At 44.1% G+C, this 19,248-nt stretch overlaps 1 protein-coding gene across 2 annotated transcripts in view; it reads left to right on the top strand.

Moving 5' to 3' along the window:
• Plekhg1 (pleckstrin homology and RhoGEF domain containing G1) overlaps positions 1 to 19,248 on the top strand; it is a 216,991-nt gene that overhangs the window by 156,295 nt on the left and 41,448 nt on the right. For both annotated transcript variants that reach the window (XM_052169639.1, XM_052169640.1), the window contains 2 exons: positions 7,777 to 7,877; positions 17,886 to 17,955. In XM_052169639.1, coding sequence (XP_052025599.1) covers positions 7,777 to 7,877; positions 17,886 to 17,955 — 171 coding nt within the window. The remainder of the gene's footprint in view (positions 1 to 7,776; positions 7,878 to 17,885; positions 17,956 to 19,248) is intronic.

Genomic DNA, 19,248 nt, shown 5'->3' on the forward strand with positions numbered 1-19,248 from the left:
GTATGCTCCTTGTGACACAGTGGAACACACACCAGGAAGGACACAGTGGCACAATGCCTTTGCATGTGGCTCCTGAGCCCCATGTATAGCTGCCTACCTCAGTATTGCAGCACCTCCTTTCGACCAGGGCTTTGATTCCGGTGGTGGCAATTCTGTCTTTGCTCTGGGAATCTCTGAATCTTCAAGAGGAAAGCCTAACCCACCCCCCACCCCCCCCACCCCCGCCTCGAAACACAAGAGTTACAGGCTCTTTTCATAGAATCTTAGAACTGGGTTGGTTGGTTGGTTGGTTGGTTGCTTGCTTGCTTGCTTGCTTGCTTGCTTGCTTGCTTGCTTGCTTGCTTGCTTGATTGGTTGCTTGCTTGCTTGCTTGCTTGGGTTTTGGGTTGTGTGTGTGTGTGTGTGTTCTGTTTTGAGACTTGAAAATTAGCACAGTACTGAAACTGTACTTGGTGGGCAGAAGCAGCTGTATGTCCTAAAGCCTGGTCTACAAATCAAGTTCCAGGACAACCCAGGGCTACATAGCAAAAGCCTGCCTCAAAATCCAACCAACCGACCAAAATAAACAACAACAAATAACTAAATTTACATTTAAAAGAAAAGACAGATGAATCCTGAGAGAGCAATTACTTAACTTCTTTGCTTACCTCCGTCGAAAGGTGAAATTATAATAGATTTGCTTCGAGGCTCTTAATTGGTTTTGGTTTGTGCTGTGGGAACCAGGCACAACCTTATTCTATAAAACTGAAAGCGTGTTCTGATGAGGTTACTTTTACAGACAGGAAAGGACCGAGGAAGCAGAGACAAAGAACCAAAGCAGGTTATTTCAAAATTACCGTCCTTGTGGATTTAAAACAAAAAGAAGGCCAGGTTGTTGTGTGCGCTGGAGATCTCTTGGTTCAGTGGGAAGCTGGTCCTAGCAGGAATGACTCCGTGCAGGTCCGGTTTGGTCTGTTGGTGACTAGGCTGAGGGATGTCCTGTACAACAGCTGCCCACAGATGTGTTCTAACATCTGTCTGGTCAGTGCCATAGGGAGCTGGGTCCTGTGCCTTTGTCTAGGGGATTATACTAGCCGTTCTGGTAGTCCATTTTGAAAAAAAAAATGTTTTAACTTTTTTTAAAACTGTCTCGGCAACACTTTCTCGTTTTGCGTTGTTTTGTTCTGTATTTTCAGTCACGGGTAGCTAGAAATACTGAGATGAGTAAAAGAATAGTAGTTTGTGGATACAGGGGCTAGTTGGCTCTTCCGCACGATTTCTCCAAGGTGCCATGTGTCTGCCCTTATTTTAACAAGAGCTTCTACACATGAATATGTGATCTATGCCCTTTGAAAAGTTTAAGAGCATTTCAGGCGGGGAGAGGGGTGTTTACATATTCATATGTGTTTGTGTGGGAAGGGGGGTACACCCATGTGTTTATACACATGTGTAAAGGCCAGGGATCAGCCCAGCCACACTTCACCTTATCTTTTGATCAAGGGCCTCTTACTTAACCTAGGGTTTATGGATTCTAGACTGGATGGCCAGTGAACTCCAGGGATGTCTGCGACAGTCATGAGAGGTGCAGGCAGAGGTGCCCATCCTGAGCACAAAGAAGACTTAACACTGGCAGAGTCCGCTGCATGGTGTGGTGTGTCTGTAGTGTGTACTAGCAGGAAGGCTGAGGCGAGAGGCTTGCAAGTTCCAGGCCAGCCTGGGCAATTATGGAAACTGTGTCTCAAAAGTTACACAAAGAGATGAACAGTTGAATCCATTTTTAGAGGCCTCTGCTCTGTGGACTCTGCTCTGCTTAAAGGCTTTAGGAGGAAACCAATCCCAGCATTCCCAGCTCTGGAGTTATCCTTCTCAAGGATTCTGTTTTTAACAAATCCTATGCTCCCTCCTTCTGCCTGAAATGTCCCCTTCTGGGAAGAGCTGCCAGCCCTCTTACCTCCCCACTCCCGACTCCCCACTCCCCACTCACACTCCCCACTCACACTCCCCACTCTACACTCCCCACTTCCACTCCCACTCCCCACTCCCCACCCCCACTCCCACTCCCCACTCCTACTCCCCACTCCTACTCCCCACTCCCCACTCCCACTCCCCACTCCCCACTCCCCACTCCCACCCCCATTCCCACTCCCACTCCCCACTCCCCACCCCCACTTTCCACTCCCCACTCCCCACTCCTACTCCCACTTCCCACTCCCCACTCCCCACTCCCCACCCCACTCCTAACCTCCCTCCCCTTCCCCCCCTCCCCTCCCCCTCCCACTCCCCCCTCCCACTCCCACTCCCACAGGTCTGGTGTCTTGTGTCTTCCCTGTGAGGAGCCCTACGCAACCTTGTTCGGGAGGATAAAGGAAGACAATAGAGAGCCCTGAGCGCTTGACTGCCATTTGTCAGAGCTTGACTAGAGGGCCATTCCTTGCATTTTTTGCTGGTTTTGTGTATTGAAAAATCTTGCAGAACTTAAATGAGGCGAAACCTCGGGTTTATTGCTCTTTTATCAAAACATCTCCACGTCCTCAGCAGATGTCCACACACTGTCAACTGGACCAGCCTCTGTGGGATAGACTGGGAAACCTGAAGTGAGACCTGAGCTCCTGTCAGCAGCAGGAGGAGCTGCCTCTACCTCTGACATTGGCGTGACCCCCACCCCAGCCTTCCTCTTTCCCCCTTTGTCTTCTTTCTGTCCTCCATTTTTGTCTTTCCGTTTTCCTGCTGTTTTTCTTTCTACCACCTTCTTCTGCTTCTCTTTCTCTCTCCCTCTCTTCCCTTTCTTTCTCCTCCTCCCCTGTCCCTCCCTTCAGAGTCACTCACAGAAAGATCTTTGTGGTGTTCCCTGTCTCCGTGGATGTGCAGGCTTTGTGCCACAGGCCTGAAGCACCATTGTCCCCACAGTGCTGGCTTTTGTTTGGGGCCTGATAGGGCAGCTGAGAATCTACAGGCTCTCGGCTCCCGGCCTTTGACAGTGCCCTCCTCCCACAGAAGCGTTGAATAGAGAAAGCAATAGGCAGACATTGGCCTGCATGTTAGAGCGTTCAGACTTTGACTGCCAACCACTGCGTTTTTTTTTTCCACTATTAGATTTCAGTGGTGTATTTGAAGAAAAGAAGATTAAAAGTTTAATACTTTGAAAATGGCTCAAAAGCTCTTTATAAATAATGCTTATCCCACACTAATTGGCATACTGTAACTTAAATTTTAAGTGTTTTCCTCCTCTATGTCTGTCTGTGTGTGTGTGTGTGTATGTGTGTAGAGAACCTACAGAGATAGCGATAGTATTGTCATTTCTGAACATTTTTCTACCCCTATACACAAGATGTAAAGCACAGCATACACCCCTAACCCCTTACTGAGTACGTCATAATAGTTATTGAATGGCATCTTATGGTTTCAAGCTTCTTTTTCCTGCTTCCTCCTGTGTCAACAGCCCCTCTGTGGATGCAGAGCTGACAGATGATGGGTGGACACATCCATCTCTCCACACACCCTCCTGCTCCTACATCCCCTTCTTACATAGCCAAACCTCTTAGATCTTCCACTAATCTACTGGCCTTCTTCCAAATAGATCAATAGCCCCTTCTAGTGTTGGAGTTAGACATCCATTCCTACCCAACGTTCCTAAGATTGTTTCAAGGAGAAGTAAGGGACATCATGGCTGGCTCTGTACTTTAAGACCCTTACAGTCCATGGAATCCATCTTCCTTGCTTTGCCCAGGGCCTGATCGCCTTCAGGGTGGACACTATATTTACCACCACCCAAAGTCTTGCATCCCCAACCCTCCCTGCTGGAGCTGTTGGATGTTCCTCTTAGGGTAGAAGACTCCCCCAAGTGGCTCTTTCCTGCTAGTGTAGATTGCTGGTCTAACTGAGGTTAAAGTGTGCTGGCCCTGAGATCCCCTAACGTCACTTTCTCATGAGCAGGCACTTGCTGTGGTCACTAACTCTAAAATACAAGATAAGCGTTAACTCCCACTTTCAGTCAATAGATTGTATTTAAGATGGACCCCAACTCTTCATAGATGGGCCAGAAGTCCCTTGGCCAACTATTCATGGGTCACTCCCATCCTGGTGATTGCTCAGAGATGTCCTAAGTCACCACAATCTTGGCAGGTCCAATGATGGTGTGTCATCTTTGCCCCCAGACTAATGCTGCCTTCCGGTCCATACCCTTAGGGACAGAGTTCTAAGGTAACCAAGTGGGGATTCAGTCAGAGGTCTTGGATTCTAAGCCAGTCTTAGTAGGCATAGCCATCCTCGGGCATGCTATGCAGAGGACAGCGGCTACAAACTAGAAGGCCTGTTCAAAGCTTGGCTCTGGATAGGGACAGACTACAAGCCAGAGCTGCACAAAGCCCTACTGTCCACATGTGACAGGTCAAAGTGGGCTTTGTTTCCTTTTACCACAAATCCTCAGAGATGTCAGAGAAAGGTCGCCTTGGTTTGGAGAAGTTTCCAGCCTGTCAGAAATGTCTACAACTACCTACTTTGGCCTCTGTGGGCCTGATTCCTGGAAAAAAACTAAAAGAGTAGATAGAAGATAGAAAATGGCGGGTGCCTAGGCCCATAGCTGAGCTGCCTTCCTATAATGGTGCAGCAAAAGAGGAAGCCAAGGGTCCTGTGTACTCGGTGCCTTTCAGTGACAGTAAAACGTCCTGTAGGGAGCTGGTAGAACTGCTCATTTCTCCTCAGTGACAAAGTGTGGAAAAAGAGGGGGAATCCCAGACTTCTCTGGAGACTAGCAATTACTAGACCAGTTGATCAAAGCATGGCTCTCAGTGGGCTGGCTCCCTTCCCTCACCCTCCTCCCTTGTTAAATGTCCATCTTCTCCACTGCTCTCAGGTTCAGGCAGTACTCCTGGACGGAGCTGCTCTGGTCTAACCAGCCTCTGTGTGGTAGCCTTTTTGGTACTGATGCTGGAGTTACTTATCTCATTGCATCCTCTGGTTGCTAGCACTGTTGCTAGGGAATTTGGAGTGGCCGCTTTTGGATTGTTGGTCTGGATAGTTTTGTTAATAAAAGAACTTAGAAATGGACTTGGAAGGAAGCTCCAGGACAATTTTATTAGCATTTGGGAGAAAAGAAACAGGACGAGAGAGCTATACATCTCAGCATCTGCAAGGGAAATGGAGGCAGAGGAGAGGAAGAGAGGCAATGCCATTTGAGTTAGGCCAGCATATTGTGAAATGGAAGTCAACAGGCAGCTGCCTGGCAGAAGCCAGATGTATGTGTTAGAGAGAGGACAGCAGTGGGAGCTTCAGCGGACAGGTGTGAAAAGCCAGAGTGTCTGGGAGAATGTGCGTAGACCTTTGGCAAGCATCCTAAAAAAAAAGAAATGGGAGGAAAAGAAAGAAAAAGGTTACAAAAAAGAAAAAGTTAGGGCTCAGAGGGGTAGGGACTCTGTACTGTGCCTGGATTGGTTGTAAACCGCGTCATGGCCATAGCTGCTGACATGAAGCCAGTGAAATTAATAGGCAGTGTGGTGGGCTCTCAGAGGCCTTGCCGATGTCCCCACTCCGTCATTTGGGCAGAGACGGAACTGTTATTAGGCTGAGCTTCCAGCCTGTCATTTTGGCTGCGGATGATTACGGCTGTCAGGACAGCACATGCTACAGTCGTTCCCAGTAACTGGTTCAGGGTTAATGTCGCCTACTTAAAAGACTTAATTATGGTCAGAGTGGGGAACCAGTTGTGGCCCTTAAACTTTCATCTGTTATCTAGAGTGACCTACAAAAATGGGGACTCATGGTGGCCTATTTTCTCCACAAGAGAAACAAGCAGCTTTTAAAATACAGGGTCTCTGCCTCGGACTCTCGGGGTTTCAAAGCACGTTCCTTCAGAGATTTGATGAAGGGGGCTTTATCTATAACCCCAGATGGAGCTTTTCACTGGCTTTTTCATTCATAGCCTGCTGCAGACAGTCGTGTGACTCTAGTAGCCCAGTTATCATCCCAACTTTACTGTCACCCTGATGTGTTGGTAACAGCCACATTCTCTAGTTTGCTTTTAGTTAACATGCAGAATACCCCTTTAAAATGTCTAATTAGGGACTGAAAAGGTGGCTCAGTGGTTAAAACCATTTACTGCTTTTCCAGAGGACCCAAGTTCAGTTCCTAGTACCCACGTTGGGCAGTTCACAACTCTTTGGTAACCACAGCTCCGGGCGGATCAGATACATCTGGCTTCCTTGGAGACTCGTGTGTACACACACACACACACATACACACACACACACACAAAATAAAGAATTCTAAGCATCTACTGACACACTAAGCTCCTATCAAATGTATATTTTTGACAGTGGTCATTAGATCATTTTTATGTACCATGAGTCATTTTAACAAAAGTATAAATGTGTTTTGTTTGGCATCTTTTGGAGGAGGACTGCATGCCGTGGCCTGAGTGTGGAGGTCAGACGAAAACCAGTGAGAATTAGTTCTCCCACCTCCTGCCAGCTCCAGTGTTCTGGGGACAAAACTCAGGTCGTCGGGCTTAACAAGTACCTTTACCCACGGACCCATTCCATGAGAAATCAGTGAGTGGGTTCTGGAGGAAGTTCAGGTTGTACCTGGCGTTCTAAGTTCCTTCAGGTCTGTCATGCTTAGCTGCTTGTGGCTGGACATGAACTCCTCTGCATATACACAACCTCCTTACCACTGTCCTACTTGTGATGGTGACAGTAAGCCTTGCTTAAGAATGGGGGTTGATGTTAACTACGCTAAAATCTTGTGAGCCTGCTTTCTTATGAGACGTTCCAGAAAGACAGAGAAGGAAGGAGAGAGGAGAAACAAAAGGCTGTTACCACCAAAGCTTGCTTCAAAAGATAATAAAGGTCATGTGCGGCCAAGCTTTTAGGGGGAAAGGACCAGAATGGAAGCCTGCTGGTGGTAGACAGCGACCTGTGCTACTTCAGGAAGCTAGCAGCAAAGTCTTTGCTTTTCTCAAAAAGGGACAAAGACTGAGAATGAACGTGGCTTAAGGAAAGACATAAAAAACAAAACAAAACAAAACAAAGCAAAAACAAAAAAAAAAGAGTTAGATGCATGCGAAGTCACAACTTCTCCCGTGGGTTCTTCTGCACAGCATAGCACATGTTGCTGGAAAACAAGATCCAGCCAGGAGCTGGGCTCTGAGGTCCCTGTCACTTTGCACACGTACCCCACAATGTTGCAGCTCACCTGCCCCCTAATGCTTGGGGGCAGATTACATGCAAGTAATCTTGAGGGTGAATGGGAAAGCCAGAGCTAAACCTTGAATGTTGTTCGTTAAGTTCCGTCTGCTTTGCTCTTTGAAACAGGGACTGGAAAGTCAGACGAGGCTGGCTAGCCAACAAACAAACTCTGGCCTCCACCTTCCCGGTACTGGGATTACAAGTGTGCGTCGCTGTCACAGACATTTTCAGGCTGGTCCTGGGGCTTGAACTGAGATCCTCATGCTTGTCCAGCAAGCGCTTTCCAACTGAGTTTTAAGAAAAACTGAAGTTTTTCTTAATTACTTAAAGACACAGGAAACTATATCCTGCCCTGAGTCTGACATTATCACTAACTGAGATCAGCATCGAAAGAAGGACACTCTGGTGGACTGGGGGTAGGGTAGATCCTTTAATGGTGGCCACACATTCTCCTTGTACTCATTCATGAGAGAAAATTTGCTGTACCCCATGATAAAGGTAATAATTGTATTAGTATCTCCGGTTATTTAAAATATATGCCAATGATTTATCCCCCACATTAATGTCTTAGAAAAAGATCAGGAGTCCTGAGGCATCTTTCTCATTGACTTTACAGGATTACCTGGAATGCATCCGGGACCAAACCAAACTTCCCCTGGGGGCCGAAGACAGGGCTGCTCTTTTCGGGAACATACAGGAAATCTACCACTTCAATAGGTAAGTTAATGTGGGAAAGGTTGTTCCCATGGAAGAGCATTATGAATTTTTCTTGCGGGGAATACACCCAAGAAATCTGTGCCCATAATCCTGACTCGGCTTTATAAATGTCGCTGTCTGTTCTACTGGCTCAGAGAGCACACGCATCTCCTTGGTAGAGCATCGACATCTTTGGTCCATAACAGAATGCAAGCGGGGCATCCAAATATCACACTAGCTTGGTCTCCAGAATCTACCCCTATGCTGGGTTTGCAACATGCTTTCTTCTGCCAAGTGATTATAACGTTCTTGCATTTATTTGTGGTGTGTGTGTGTGTGTGTGTGTGTGTGTGTGTGTGTGTGTGTGTGTATCACAGTGAGAGTAAACTCACAGGAATTGTTTCCCTCCTCCATATAGGTTCCAGAAAAGGAACTTGGGTCACCAAGCTTTGGCAGCAAGCACCTTTACCTGCTGAGCCCTCTTGCAGTCCCCAATTCAAATAACTTAATTCACATAGGTATTAAGTAGGTCCTGGATGGTAAACACTAGGCTAAAAAATTATATTTGGAACCCAGACCAGAAGCTGCAGGGAGCAGAAACAGATATATAAGCTATTGTAATAGTTTGTAGCAGCACAGCTTAGAAGACACAAAAGTCAGGCTAAGAACGCAGGTTCTGGTGTTTGTCATTTTCACCTGGCAAACACCATGGGAGATGTCCTCACTTTGATAAGCCAATAGATTCGAATACCAGGAAATGCCCCCTCCTGTGGCTGCGGTGAAGCCTTTCGCTGATTGACAGCTCAGTGTCATCCTGGAGTGAGCACTAAAACATTCCCACTGGAGGTGTGCACTTGACACAGGGAACTGCCGTTATAAAACCTGGCATGGCTCCCTCGTTCTGTGACTCGACTGTACTATCCTCTTTGCTTATTCAGACCTCTGAGCTCCTCAGAGGCAGGATCGCCATCTCCTCTGTCCCCTCTGGATCCTTGATGTTTAGCACCAACCTGGCTTGTAGGAGACAGCATCCTCCCATTCTGTCTAGTTCATAGGAAACACCAAAGCCACATCAGGGTTTCATTTGCCTGACCTTGTAGACTCTGAGAACATGTTGCATGTCCCTGGCCCATACTTCTTCTGGGCCATCCTCTGAAGCACATGGGAAACTTTCTTTTTCTTTTTCTTTTTTTAAATTTTTTTTTAATTGGATGTTTTCTTTATTTACATTTCAAATGTTTCCCCTTTCCCAGTTTCCCCACCCACCCAGAAACCTCCTATCCCATCTTCCCTCCCCCTGCTTCTATGAAGATGTTCCTCTACCTACCCACCCCTCCCTGCCCTTGATTCCCCTACACTGGGGCATCTATCAAGCGTTCATAGGGCCAAGGGCCTCTCCTCCCATTGATGCCTGACAAGACCATCCTCTGCTACATATGCAGCTGGAGCCGTGTGTACTCCTTGATTGATGGCTTAGTCTCTGGGATCTCTCAGGGGGAGGGGAGGTGTCTGGTTGGTTGATATTGTTCTTCCTATAAGATTACAAACCCCTTCAGCTCCTTTAGTCCTTTCTCTAACTCTTCCATTAAACACACCACACACACACACACACACACACACACACACAGTGAGGGTATTATAGATCGCTTGCCAAGCATACATAGGTTTCATTCTCAGCTCCAAATAAAATCATAGGTGATGGGCTCACCTGCAGAGGCAGAAGGATCAGAAGTGGAAGGGTCATCCTTGGCCATGCAGTGAGTTCAAGGTCAGCCTTGGCTACGTGGCACCAAGTCTCAAACTAACAAGCAATATCTGGCCCTAAATGGGACCATATCACTTCTTTTAAAAGCTCCCGGGTTTATAAAAGGAGACAGAGAGATTGTAAGAGCAAGAGGTGGTGGATGACCCCCAAAGAAATAGTGCTTTGCAGACACAGCTGGGCTGGCGTACATATGAACTCGCAAACTGTGACTGTGCACACCAGGTTTGCGCAAGCTCAAGCCAGACAGAATGCTGGCATGAAAGGGAAGTAGGCATGATGCCCCACCTCTAGCCATGATGCCCCACCCCTAGCCATGATGCCCCACCCCTAGCCAAGAAGGAATCTGAAGTTGGATAATTGCTGGAAGGTGCGAAACCAGTTCAAGGGACTCTTCAATGGAATGACACTGGGTATATCAACCACACTGCAGGGTGGACCCAGTGCTCAGAAGTAATCAGCCAACACAAATTGGACTCAGCGGGGATTGTTGTTTTTGTTTTTAAGAGAGGAAAAAAAACCATGAAGTTGGGTGGGTAGGAAAGTGTTGGGGCTATGAAATCAGGGAAGAGTTGGTCGAGAGAAAAAAATCCGATGAAAATATACTATATGAAATTCTCAAAAAATAAAAATATGAGTTTTATTAAAAGCAATATCTGCTCCCTTACTCATAAAAATTGACTCATTGATCCAGGATGGGGCCACAGCATTAGACTTTTCTAAAAGGCCCTCGGGTCTTTATATGGTGCCACATCCAAGAAACACTATTGAAACTCTATCTAGATAAATCAGCCCAGCAATAAGATGGTAAGAAAGACATCAAAAACTACAGAAGCCACACGCTCATTACCGATGTGTTGGTTTTAATACAGGCTCCTATTTAGCAATTCCACAAGTCCCTGGATAGCATCAGTTTCCAGAGCCCACTAATGAAACTGTGACCCAGAAAGATGCTAGATGCTGAGAGGCCCCTGGCCTAGCTCTTCTGTGGTTTGGCTGTAAATTGATGATGACAAGAACTTGTGGAGTGTTTCCTTTGTGCCAGAGGCCAGACAGCTTTAGAGGCATCCTCTCTTTGTACATGTCATCGGGATTCACTCAGCCGTGTGCCCCCCTGCACAATAGAACGTTGTTCTTCAAGCTCCTAATGAACACCGGGAAACTATGGCTGAACTTGGGAGAGATTTTTTCACTCCTTCAAGTTTAAGTGTTCATGTGTTTCCTACTCTAAGGAAACATAAAGGGAAGTGAGCGACCAGCGACTTGGCAGTGAGGACCACTCTACCAAAGCTTGGTGCCTGGGAAGAACTCTCTGTTCCCAAACCCATTCTCTGTTCTTTTCTGTTGGCTATCCATTGACCATGGAAGCCATTCCTGTCTAAAATATGCCTGGGTCAGAGTGAAGGAATACGCCGCTGCTGATGTCATGCAAGGCGTGGTTGAGGTTACATGGTGGCAGCCCATTGGGTTTCCATGCTGGTGGCTGGAGTGATCACATTTGCATAGTCACAGTTCATGCAGTGCCTTTATCCTCTTAGCAACTCTGCAAGGTGGACCAAATGCAACCAGACACACAAACTGCATACATGATAAATCATCCTTTCAGACTAGGAAGACCTCTGTTCACTAGTCCTGAGCAGCTTGGGATATTACTTTTGTTAATTTCTAATATCTTCCTCTGTTTTGAAAAAAAAAAATCTGTTGTTTAACTTTACTGTCAAATTGTTTGGGTTTTGTAGGATAGTTCTTTGCTTGCTTACTTGTATTTGGTGGGGGGGGGGGGGGGGAGGATAGTGCCTTACTATGTATTCCAGGCTGACCCTGAATTAACTAGGTAGCCCAGGCTGTCCTCAAACTCACAGTCTTTGTGTGGTAGTCTCCGGAGTGGTAGGGTGACAAGGGTTCACTACATACATGCAGTAGAACTGTATGTTTTGTTCCCGTTTGTTTTGATTTCCATTTTCTCAGAACTAGAATCTAAATTTATCATTTAGATGGCCCTGCGGTTGTTAGAGTTGGTTAAGTAAGGACATTAATATGACCTTTTATACCATCACTCATGCATCTTTAATGATCCTCCAATTGATTTCCAAGATGCAACTGTCTGGCAAATCAGGACGGAGCTTTAAATAACAGTCTCCAAAGTTCTCTTGTTAGCTTAATTCTAGATATTTCAACATAAAATTGTAATATTGTGTTCAAGTGGGTAAAGCTTAAGTTTTCTGAATTTAAGGGGTTATTAGCCTGAGATTTTCAGCTGAATTGCTTTTTTTCCCCCAAGACATATAGATTGAGCATCCTTAAACCTGAAAATCCAAAAATGCTCCAAATTGGAAATCTTTTAAATGCTGTGGCACACGTGGAAAATTTCCACATCTGACCTTAAGTAATGTGTCATAGTCCTAACACAGGCAGGCCCACTGAGAACTGCAAAATTACCCGGAAGCTGCATGTATAAGCTGCAAATGAAACAACAGGATTCTCTGTGTTATCCTTGGGTCTCGTCTCCAAGCTACTACACCATGTCTATGCAGATATTTCAAAATCCCAAACATGTAGGTTAGGGATTGACCTGGATTTCCAAAACAGAGGAAACTGCAGAATGATATATATAACAAGCCTCAGCTTCGTTCGGGCCTTTTTGTGCCATATTTACTTTTTAAATTCTTTCCGTCATAAAGGCATTAAACGCCCCACTGGAAACCTCTTATGCGCCCTTCTCCAATATCATTCTGCACTGTGTAGAGCAGACACACACGTGCTGCTGGCACGCTCTCCACCATGGCATCGGGAGAAAAATCTGGGCTCGATCATGATTGCGAAGTTCTATGGCACAGACACTCCTATCACGTATCATCCCCTCATATATTAAAAACCAGAGAAACCAGTGTCTTAGATGTCAGTGTTCTATATCACCACTGAAGGAAGAGTGGGAAGGATGCGGGACCAGTTAAGCTACATCAGTTTTTCCTGGAGTTGTGTTTCATTGTAATTTACTATCCAAACTGGCTTTGTTTGTTTCTCTGGTTTGTTTTATTGTAGTGATAGCATCCATGTTTCTGGGGATGGTACCCAGGGCCTCACACATACTACATATACACGTGTTCTACCATCCAGCCTAGGGGTAGGAGCTTTGGCATCATTACAATGTATTTATTTGAAATATATATGCTTTCCCTTGGTTCAGACATGGTATGAGCAGTCGATTTTTTTTTTTTCACTCAACATCATGTTTGAGCTTTAATGCTCTAGTTTGTGTGACTGCCGTGTGACTCTTCCTTGAGTGTATCTGCATTTCACCTTGGGTCAGTTGCAACAAGGATGATCTTTTTTTCTCCCCCGCTCTGGCCACTGATATTCTTCTGGGACTTTTCTGGCCATATCCATCACCTGCTCTCACAGTGGATTTTCTTCTCTCCTCTCACGGCCTTCTAAGAGTTTCTGATAAATTCTGTGGACCATGGGAGTGGCAAGTGTCTCCTAGTGTGAGACATGTCCTTTCACTGAATGTGGCATCTCAGAAGACAAACCACACAATTCACAATGCAAAATACACTTTCAAAAGTAGGATTCTCTGGGGGTTGGGTATTAAAATTATCGCCCATTCTTGGGTGATAAGCATTTTTTTTTTATTTTCAGACTCCTAAAATTTTGTTGTTGTTGGTTTTTACATTTGTTTTCAATCTGCCTGAAACTGCTGACGATGTTTGACAGTAGACGTAAGCTCTGATTTCACAGGCCTAGCCAAGGTCCCATCACATCGGATTGAAATACACAAACTCTAAGCTGCATTTCCTGTCCTTTGTATGCCAAGTTTACATGGGTCCATGGGCGTGTGGGATTGAGTTCTCTTTACTCTTCTTTTCCCACTGGGCTGGTGCCATGTTGCTTTCAACAATGAGTCCTCGACTCTGATTTAATTTCTCTTGACTTAGCCCTGTCAAGTGGTTTTGTTATCATTTGTTAGTTTTTCAACATTCATGTTGTACTCTGTTGGTATTTTGTAAGTCTAAGTTTTAAAATAACAACTTTACATGATGGAGTCATCGCATCTACAGCCACATGCCTTGTTGACCAATTATTTATTTGCTTACTTACTTTTGAGACAGAATTTCATGTTACCCAGGCTGGCCTAGAACTTACTATTTAATCAAGGATGACCTCCAATGCTAATCCTTTTGCCTCCACCTCCCACATCCTGGGATTCCAGATATTCACCTAGGCCCACCTACTGTTTAAAATTTCTTGTAAGAGCCAGGCGGTGGTGGCGCACACCTATAATCCCAGCACTCTGGGAGGCAGAGGCAGGCATATTTCTGTGTTCAAGACCAGCCTGGTCTACAGAGTGAGCTCCAGGACAACCAGGGCTATATAGAGAAACCCTGTCTCAAAAAAACCAAATCCACAAAACTAAAATGTCCTATAAGAATATTTAACAAATTTTCTCCCACATGATAACCTGTAGCTTTAAAAATTCACTCCCATAGACCTTAAAATGCTGATAACACGTTGACTCTTAAATTAACTAATGTATTCTCAGCTAGGTGCTTTCAGTTCTTAAATATGTCGTCATATCTCCAGGCTGCCTCGTGATGACTAACAATGGCTTGTCCTCTTCTTACCCCACTGCTCTGACTCAGTTTCCTCCACAGCTTCACTGCCTCATCTTCATTTTGACATCACCAGAAGCGTTTCTCTTCCTATGAACTAGACATAATGAAACTTAAGAGAAACACCTCTCTGTTTTGCTAGTGTTTTCAGAAATGCCGTGGGTATTGAACATGACTGAATGATGAACTTGGCTTTAATAAATACCGTATTACTTTACTTCTGTGCACATTGAATGAACTTCATTGGTAAACGTTCTGATTTGAATCATATGCATGTATCATTACTAGAATAAACCCCACATGCCCATGATGCTTTCTATGTTTGTATACTGATGAAATATTTTGTTTGTACATAAATGATGACAATATTTTTGTTCTTTCGTTGCCTTCCTTTCTGTTTTGATGTATCATGAGACTTACATTTTTAAATCTCTCTTCACGAAATCCAGCTGAGACTTCATTTTGGTCTACATTTTAGTGGCCACATCTCTTACTGTATAACCCCCCCATCCCAGCCCTGAAATTTCAGTCTCTGGTTTGGTGTCTGGAATAAACCTCCAAATGGTCAGAAACTAGGTTAGTTAAAAGAAACCACTTGGGCCTGAAAATCCCAAAGTTTTTAAAAAATTGTATTGCCAACCAAAGGGGGAAAATGCCAGTACTCTTGGAATAGAGCAAAGTTGTCTAAACTGTAACTTGAGTCTTTTTTTTTTTAGGATAAAGCATGAAGAAATGCAGGCAGTTCCTCTAAATTGGATTTTTATGTCTGAGTTGATTCTAGGCAGATTGAAATCATGAGAGCTCAAAGTGAAAAGTTCCTCGTTGCATTGGATCTTTGTCTTTACTCAACATACCTGTGTTGAGCCTTTAATGTGTGCAAAAGCAGCACTGGGCCTTATGACTCCGACATGAATGACAACACCCTTATATAGCAGGGCAGTAAGCCATATACTCCAGGAAAGAGCAGGTGATTGATGACAAATTAGAAGACCAGACTAGCAAATCTAAAATGTGAATAACAGGACCTCTGCCAGCCACCAGCAGAAGGATAGATGCGTCAAACACATGATTCCAAAACAGCAGACTTTAACTTTGGTCCCAGGATCCCTTGCATTTCTGTAGGTGGTTAAGACCCATAAGCATATTTGCCTGAATTTTATCGTACTTTCTTTATCATGTTTTCTTTATCATGTGTTCTTTATCATGTTAGAAGCTGAAGCTCAGAAACGACTAAAGTATCAACTTATATAGTAGTAGTAATAATAATAATAATAATGATCCCACACATTTTAGCAGATGATTTTATGGCTTTATGCTTCGAGGTTTTGTGTTCTGAATTTTCCAGATTTTTACATGTTCTGAAGTTCTCCTTGCTGTTGAACTCCATAGCAAACACCGGCATACCCCCTTATCCCCCCCGCCATGTCTGTTCCTGCTTTCTGTGAGGCAGACCTAGTCACACAGCCTCTGGGAGAGCTCACTGTGTTCTGAAGGGACAATGAAGTGTAAAACAGCACTGTTGTGGATTGATGTCCTATGGGTATCCTGAAGAAGGGAACTTTCGATGCTAAAGCTCAATATCAAATCCAAATTGACTGTGTACGTGATCAGAGGCCAGACCCAAAGCTGATCAGCACAGAGCCTGAGAATTACGTTGGCAACGACAAAGTTCTAAAAAACCTTACAGAAGAATAAGAAATGACATAGAGGATGGATTGGGGAGAAAGGCGCTACTAAATTATCAACAGCAGCATTCATGGGGCTCTGTGAACATCCTCAGAAGATCACTCAAAGCAAGAGTCCTGTGTCCAGTGGCATTCCCAGGCCAGCTGAAAGGAGCCATTTCCTGAAGAGGGAGACTCAGAACATTGACATCTGGTCACCCTCACTTAGGAAGCTTCCAGAAACTGCCTTCTCCCAAAGGAGAGAATCTGTGGGAAATGGTAATAAGTAAGACACCGAACACGTGAGGCCCCCAGGGTGGTGGACCACCAGGAGGGTTGCAGAACTGCGGAAGAATGGCCCGTGTTGGCGGAAGACAGACCTCAGGCTTCAGAACAGAAGGCCCCCACAACAGCATGGCACCACAGAGAAAATGTCTGCTTGCCCTAAGTTACACACACAGTTTGGCAGTGAATTAGAAGGGTATACAAAGTAACATGTGGAAAGGAGAAAGTCTTTGTGTCATATTTTTTTTTCAGATGACATGGTTATAGAACTATATAAAGAAGTAACAGTCTCTTCTTCCAACAGTGGTTTGGTTTTTTTTCCCATCCATCTGCATAGAAGTAAATGATTTTATTAATCTCATCCCTAATGATATAAAAACAAGTCATCAGTCCTGGGAGAGATCATTTTAAGTCCAGGGACATCATGGATCCACAAGAAAGGAAAAGGAATATAAATGGTGTGTGCTAATGCTAGACTAGAAACAGTATTTCCATAGTATTCTTATTGTCTTAATGATGTAAAATTTGGACATTTAATCCAGTCAGATTGCAAAAGATATCTGGTTAAGAAGATTACCAGTGGGGCTAGAGAAGATGGCTCAGCAGTTAAGAGCATTGACTACTCTTCCAAAGGTCCTGAGTTCAAATCCCAGCAACCACATGGTGTCTCACAATCACCTGTAATGAGATCTGATACCCTCTTCTGGTACATCTGAAGACAAGCTACAGTGTATTTATATATAAAACAATAAATAAATCTTTCAAAAATTAAATTTAAAAAAAAGATTGTGAGTAGGAATTTCATAAAATAAAAGAAGCAATAGTTAAAACTGAAATGACCACCCATCATCAGCACGCTTGGAAACAGTAAATACTTCTCAGCAGAGGCCATCAAAAATTGGAAGCACAAAGCAAGGAATGACGTTATTCTAATTCCTGTAGAACTGTTTGTCTTTAAACTGTTATTAAACATATAGCAAATAACATTTAAAAGACAAGCACCTGCCTGATCTTAAACTATGCATGATTATAATGTATGAGGAATACAACTTGGAAATGTGTCACTTAGCCAAGAATATCTAGTGAATAGGCAATTCCACTTTCAGAAATCTGTGCAACACTGGGAGATTAAATGGTTAAGCACATATCCATGCAATAAATGTTCCTGCCACCAGAACTTAATGAGTTTCCATTTGAGCAGAGATCGCTCCTCTTTCACTGTCTGTCCTCTGAACGCCTGTTGATGATTCGTTAATGATTGAGCATCTTAATTTTCAAATGCATCAGTAATTCATTGAGACAGGGAACATAGCCCACTTTGCTTGTTGATGTGTGTGGGTGTGGGTTGGGTGGCTGTGGGTGGGTGTATGTGCTTGTGTGCCTTAGTACTGCATGGGTACCTAGGCATTTCTTGGATGGATGGATGTGTGTGTGAACATTTTGACAACTGATAACAGATGTCCAGGGTACTTAACTCTTATGCAGGCCTTATCTCTGGTGGAAAAACCATTGGTCCTCTCTGTCTAAACTCCTGCTCCACCCACGACCTTGAAAACTCTTATCTAAGCCTTGGACACAGTAGCTGTAGACCTATGACCCTATTGCCTGATACCTTGGAAATACCATTGGAAAGGTCAATTTTAAGTTCCATAAGATATCCTAAAGACTGAAATCTAATACTTCCTCACTGTGTGTTTTGTTTTATTAGTGAACTTCTTCAAGATCTGGAAAACTGTGAAAATGATCCTGTGGCCATAGCAGAATGTTTTGTGTCTAAGGTAAGCAGAAAAATTCATCTTTTCGGGGGGGCCAACCAAGGCAGACGAGAGTGCAATTTGTTTTCATTTCAAAGTTAGAATAAATGGTTATTCAACATTGAGTTAAGCTAGCCAACAAATCATGCACATTTTTGGTTTTATTTTATATATATATGTGTGTGTGTGTGTGTGTACAGACACACACACACACACACAGTTATAGAGAAGAGAGAAATTAGTTCTACTTTCCCTAGAGTGTGTATAGTAGTTGGATAATGTTATTCAATCTTTTTTTTTTCTGGAAAGGTTTAAAGTTTGAGAGGAGAAAATCCAAACTAGAGAATGTAAAGAAAAAAAAGATCCATATAACATATCTCTAAATCCATTTTGAAAAAAAAAATCACAAGAAACTACGCGTTCTGTATGTGATACATGTGATGCCAGTATAATCACTGCTGTTACCCTTCCAAGAACAAAGAACAGTAAAGCCAACTTCCTGCATCTTAAAAATGCCCTGAATTTCCTATACTTTCCGTATCTGTCACTGGTGGTTTAAAAAAATACAAGTCATGAGCTTGACATGAAGCAAGTTCACGCTCTGAGCTTGGAAGGCTGACACTCTGTGATATCCTGGGCAGTCCACAGGATGCTGCCTGGCATGCACACCATCCTGTCTTTATTCAGGTTTTGCTTTGGAGCTCTGGAAAAGCTCTGTCTAGAAGAGCTTGTCTTGCAGAAAAACCTCCTGTGATTTCTGGGGATGTGTGAAGGTTTGAGATGGACCAGGTTGAAGCAGAGTTCATGGCAATGCTTTGGAACCAACCATCAATTATCACCTCATTTAGAGCCCTGAAGTCCAAGGCGAACTAAGATGTTGCACCATCCATTCCTGACTCTTGACTTGTTCCACATAGTTAGTTCTGATGGCCACAGACCCATCCACGTGGCTGGGAATTCAAACCTAAGAGCTCCCAGATTTGATGGAAATCACTGAAAGCTAATCAGCAGGCCTTTAGATAACTCCTCCTGTCTTTTTAGAGCTTTGGGTGTGTTCCCATGTACAATGTTGCTGCAGGCATGCTTACACACGGAATTTTTTTCACAGCCGCCCTCTTATAAGGCAGGAATTTTTAAAAGACAAAGAAAATGGAAACAGGGAAAATGGTGTAAAAACAAAGCGATAGGCTGAGCCTTTCAAAGGTTTGTTAAAATAGCTACTGCACATGCGCAACACTGATGGCGCATGCGCAACACTGACATTTCAGAAACCTTCCTGCCTTTATTACTTACTGTAATCACAAGCTGATTAAAGAG

Source organism: Apodemus sylvaticus, chromosome 23, assembly GCF_947179515.1.
Source record: "Apodemus sylvaticus chromosome 23, mApoSyl1.1, whole genome shotgun sequence".
Classification (NCBI taxonomy): Eukaryota; Metazoa; Chordata; class Mammalia; order Rodentia; family Muridae; genus Apodemus; species Apodemus sylvaticus.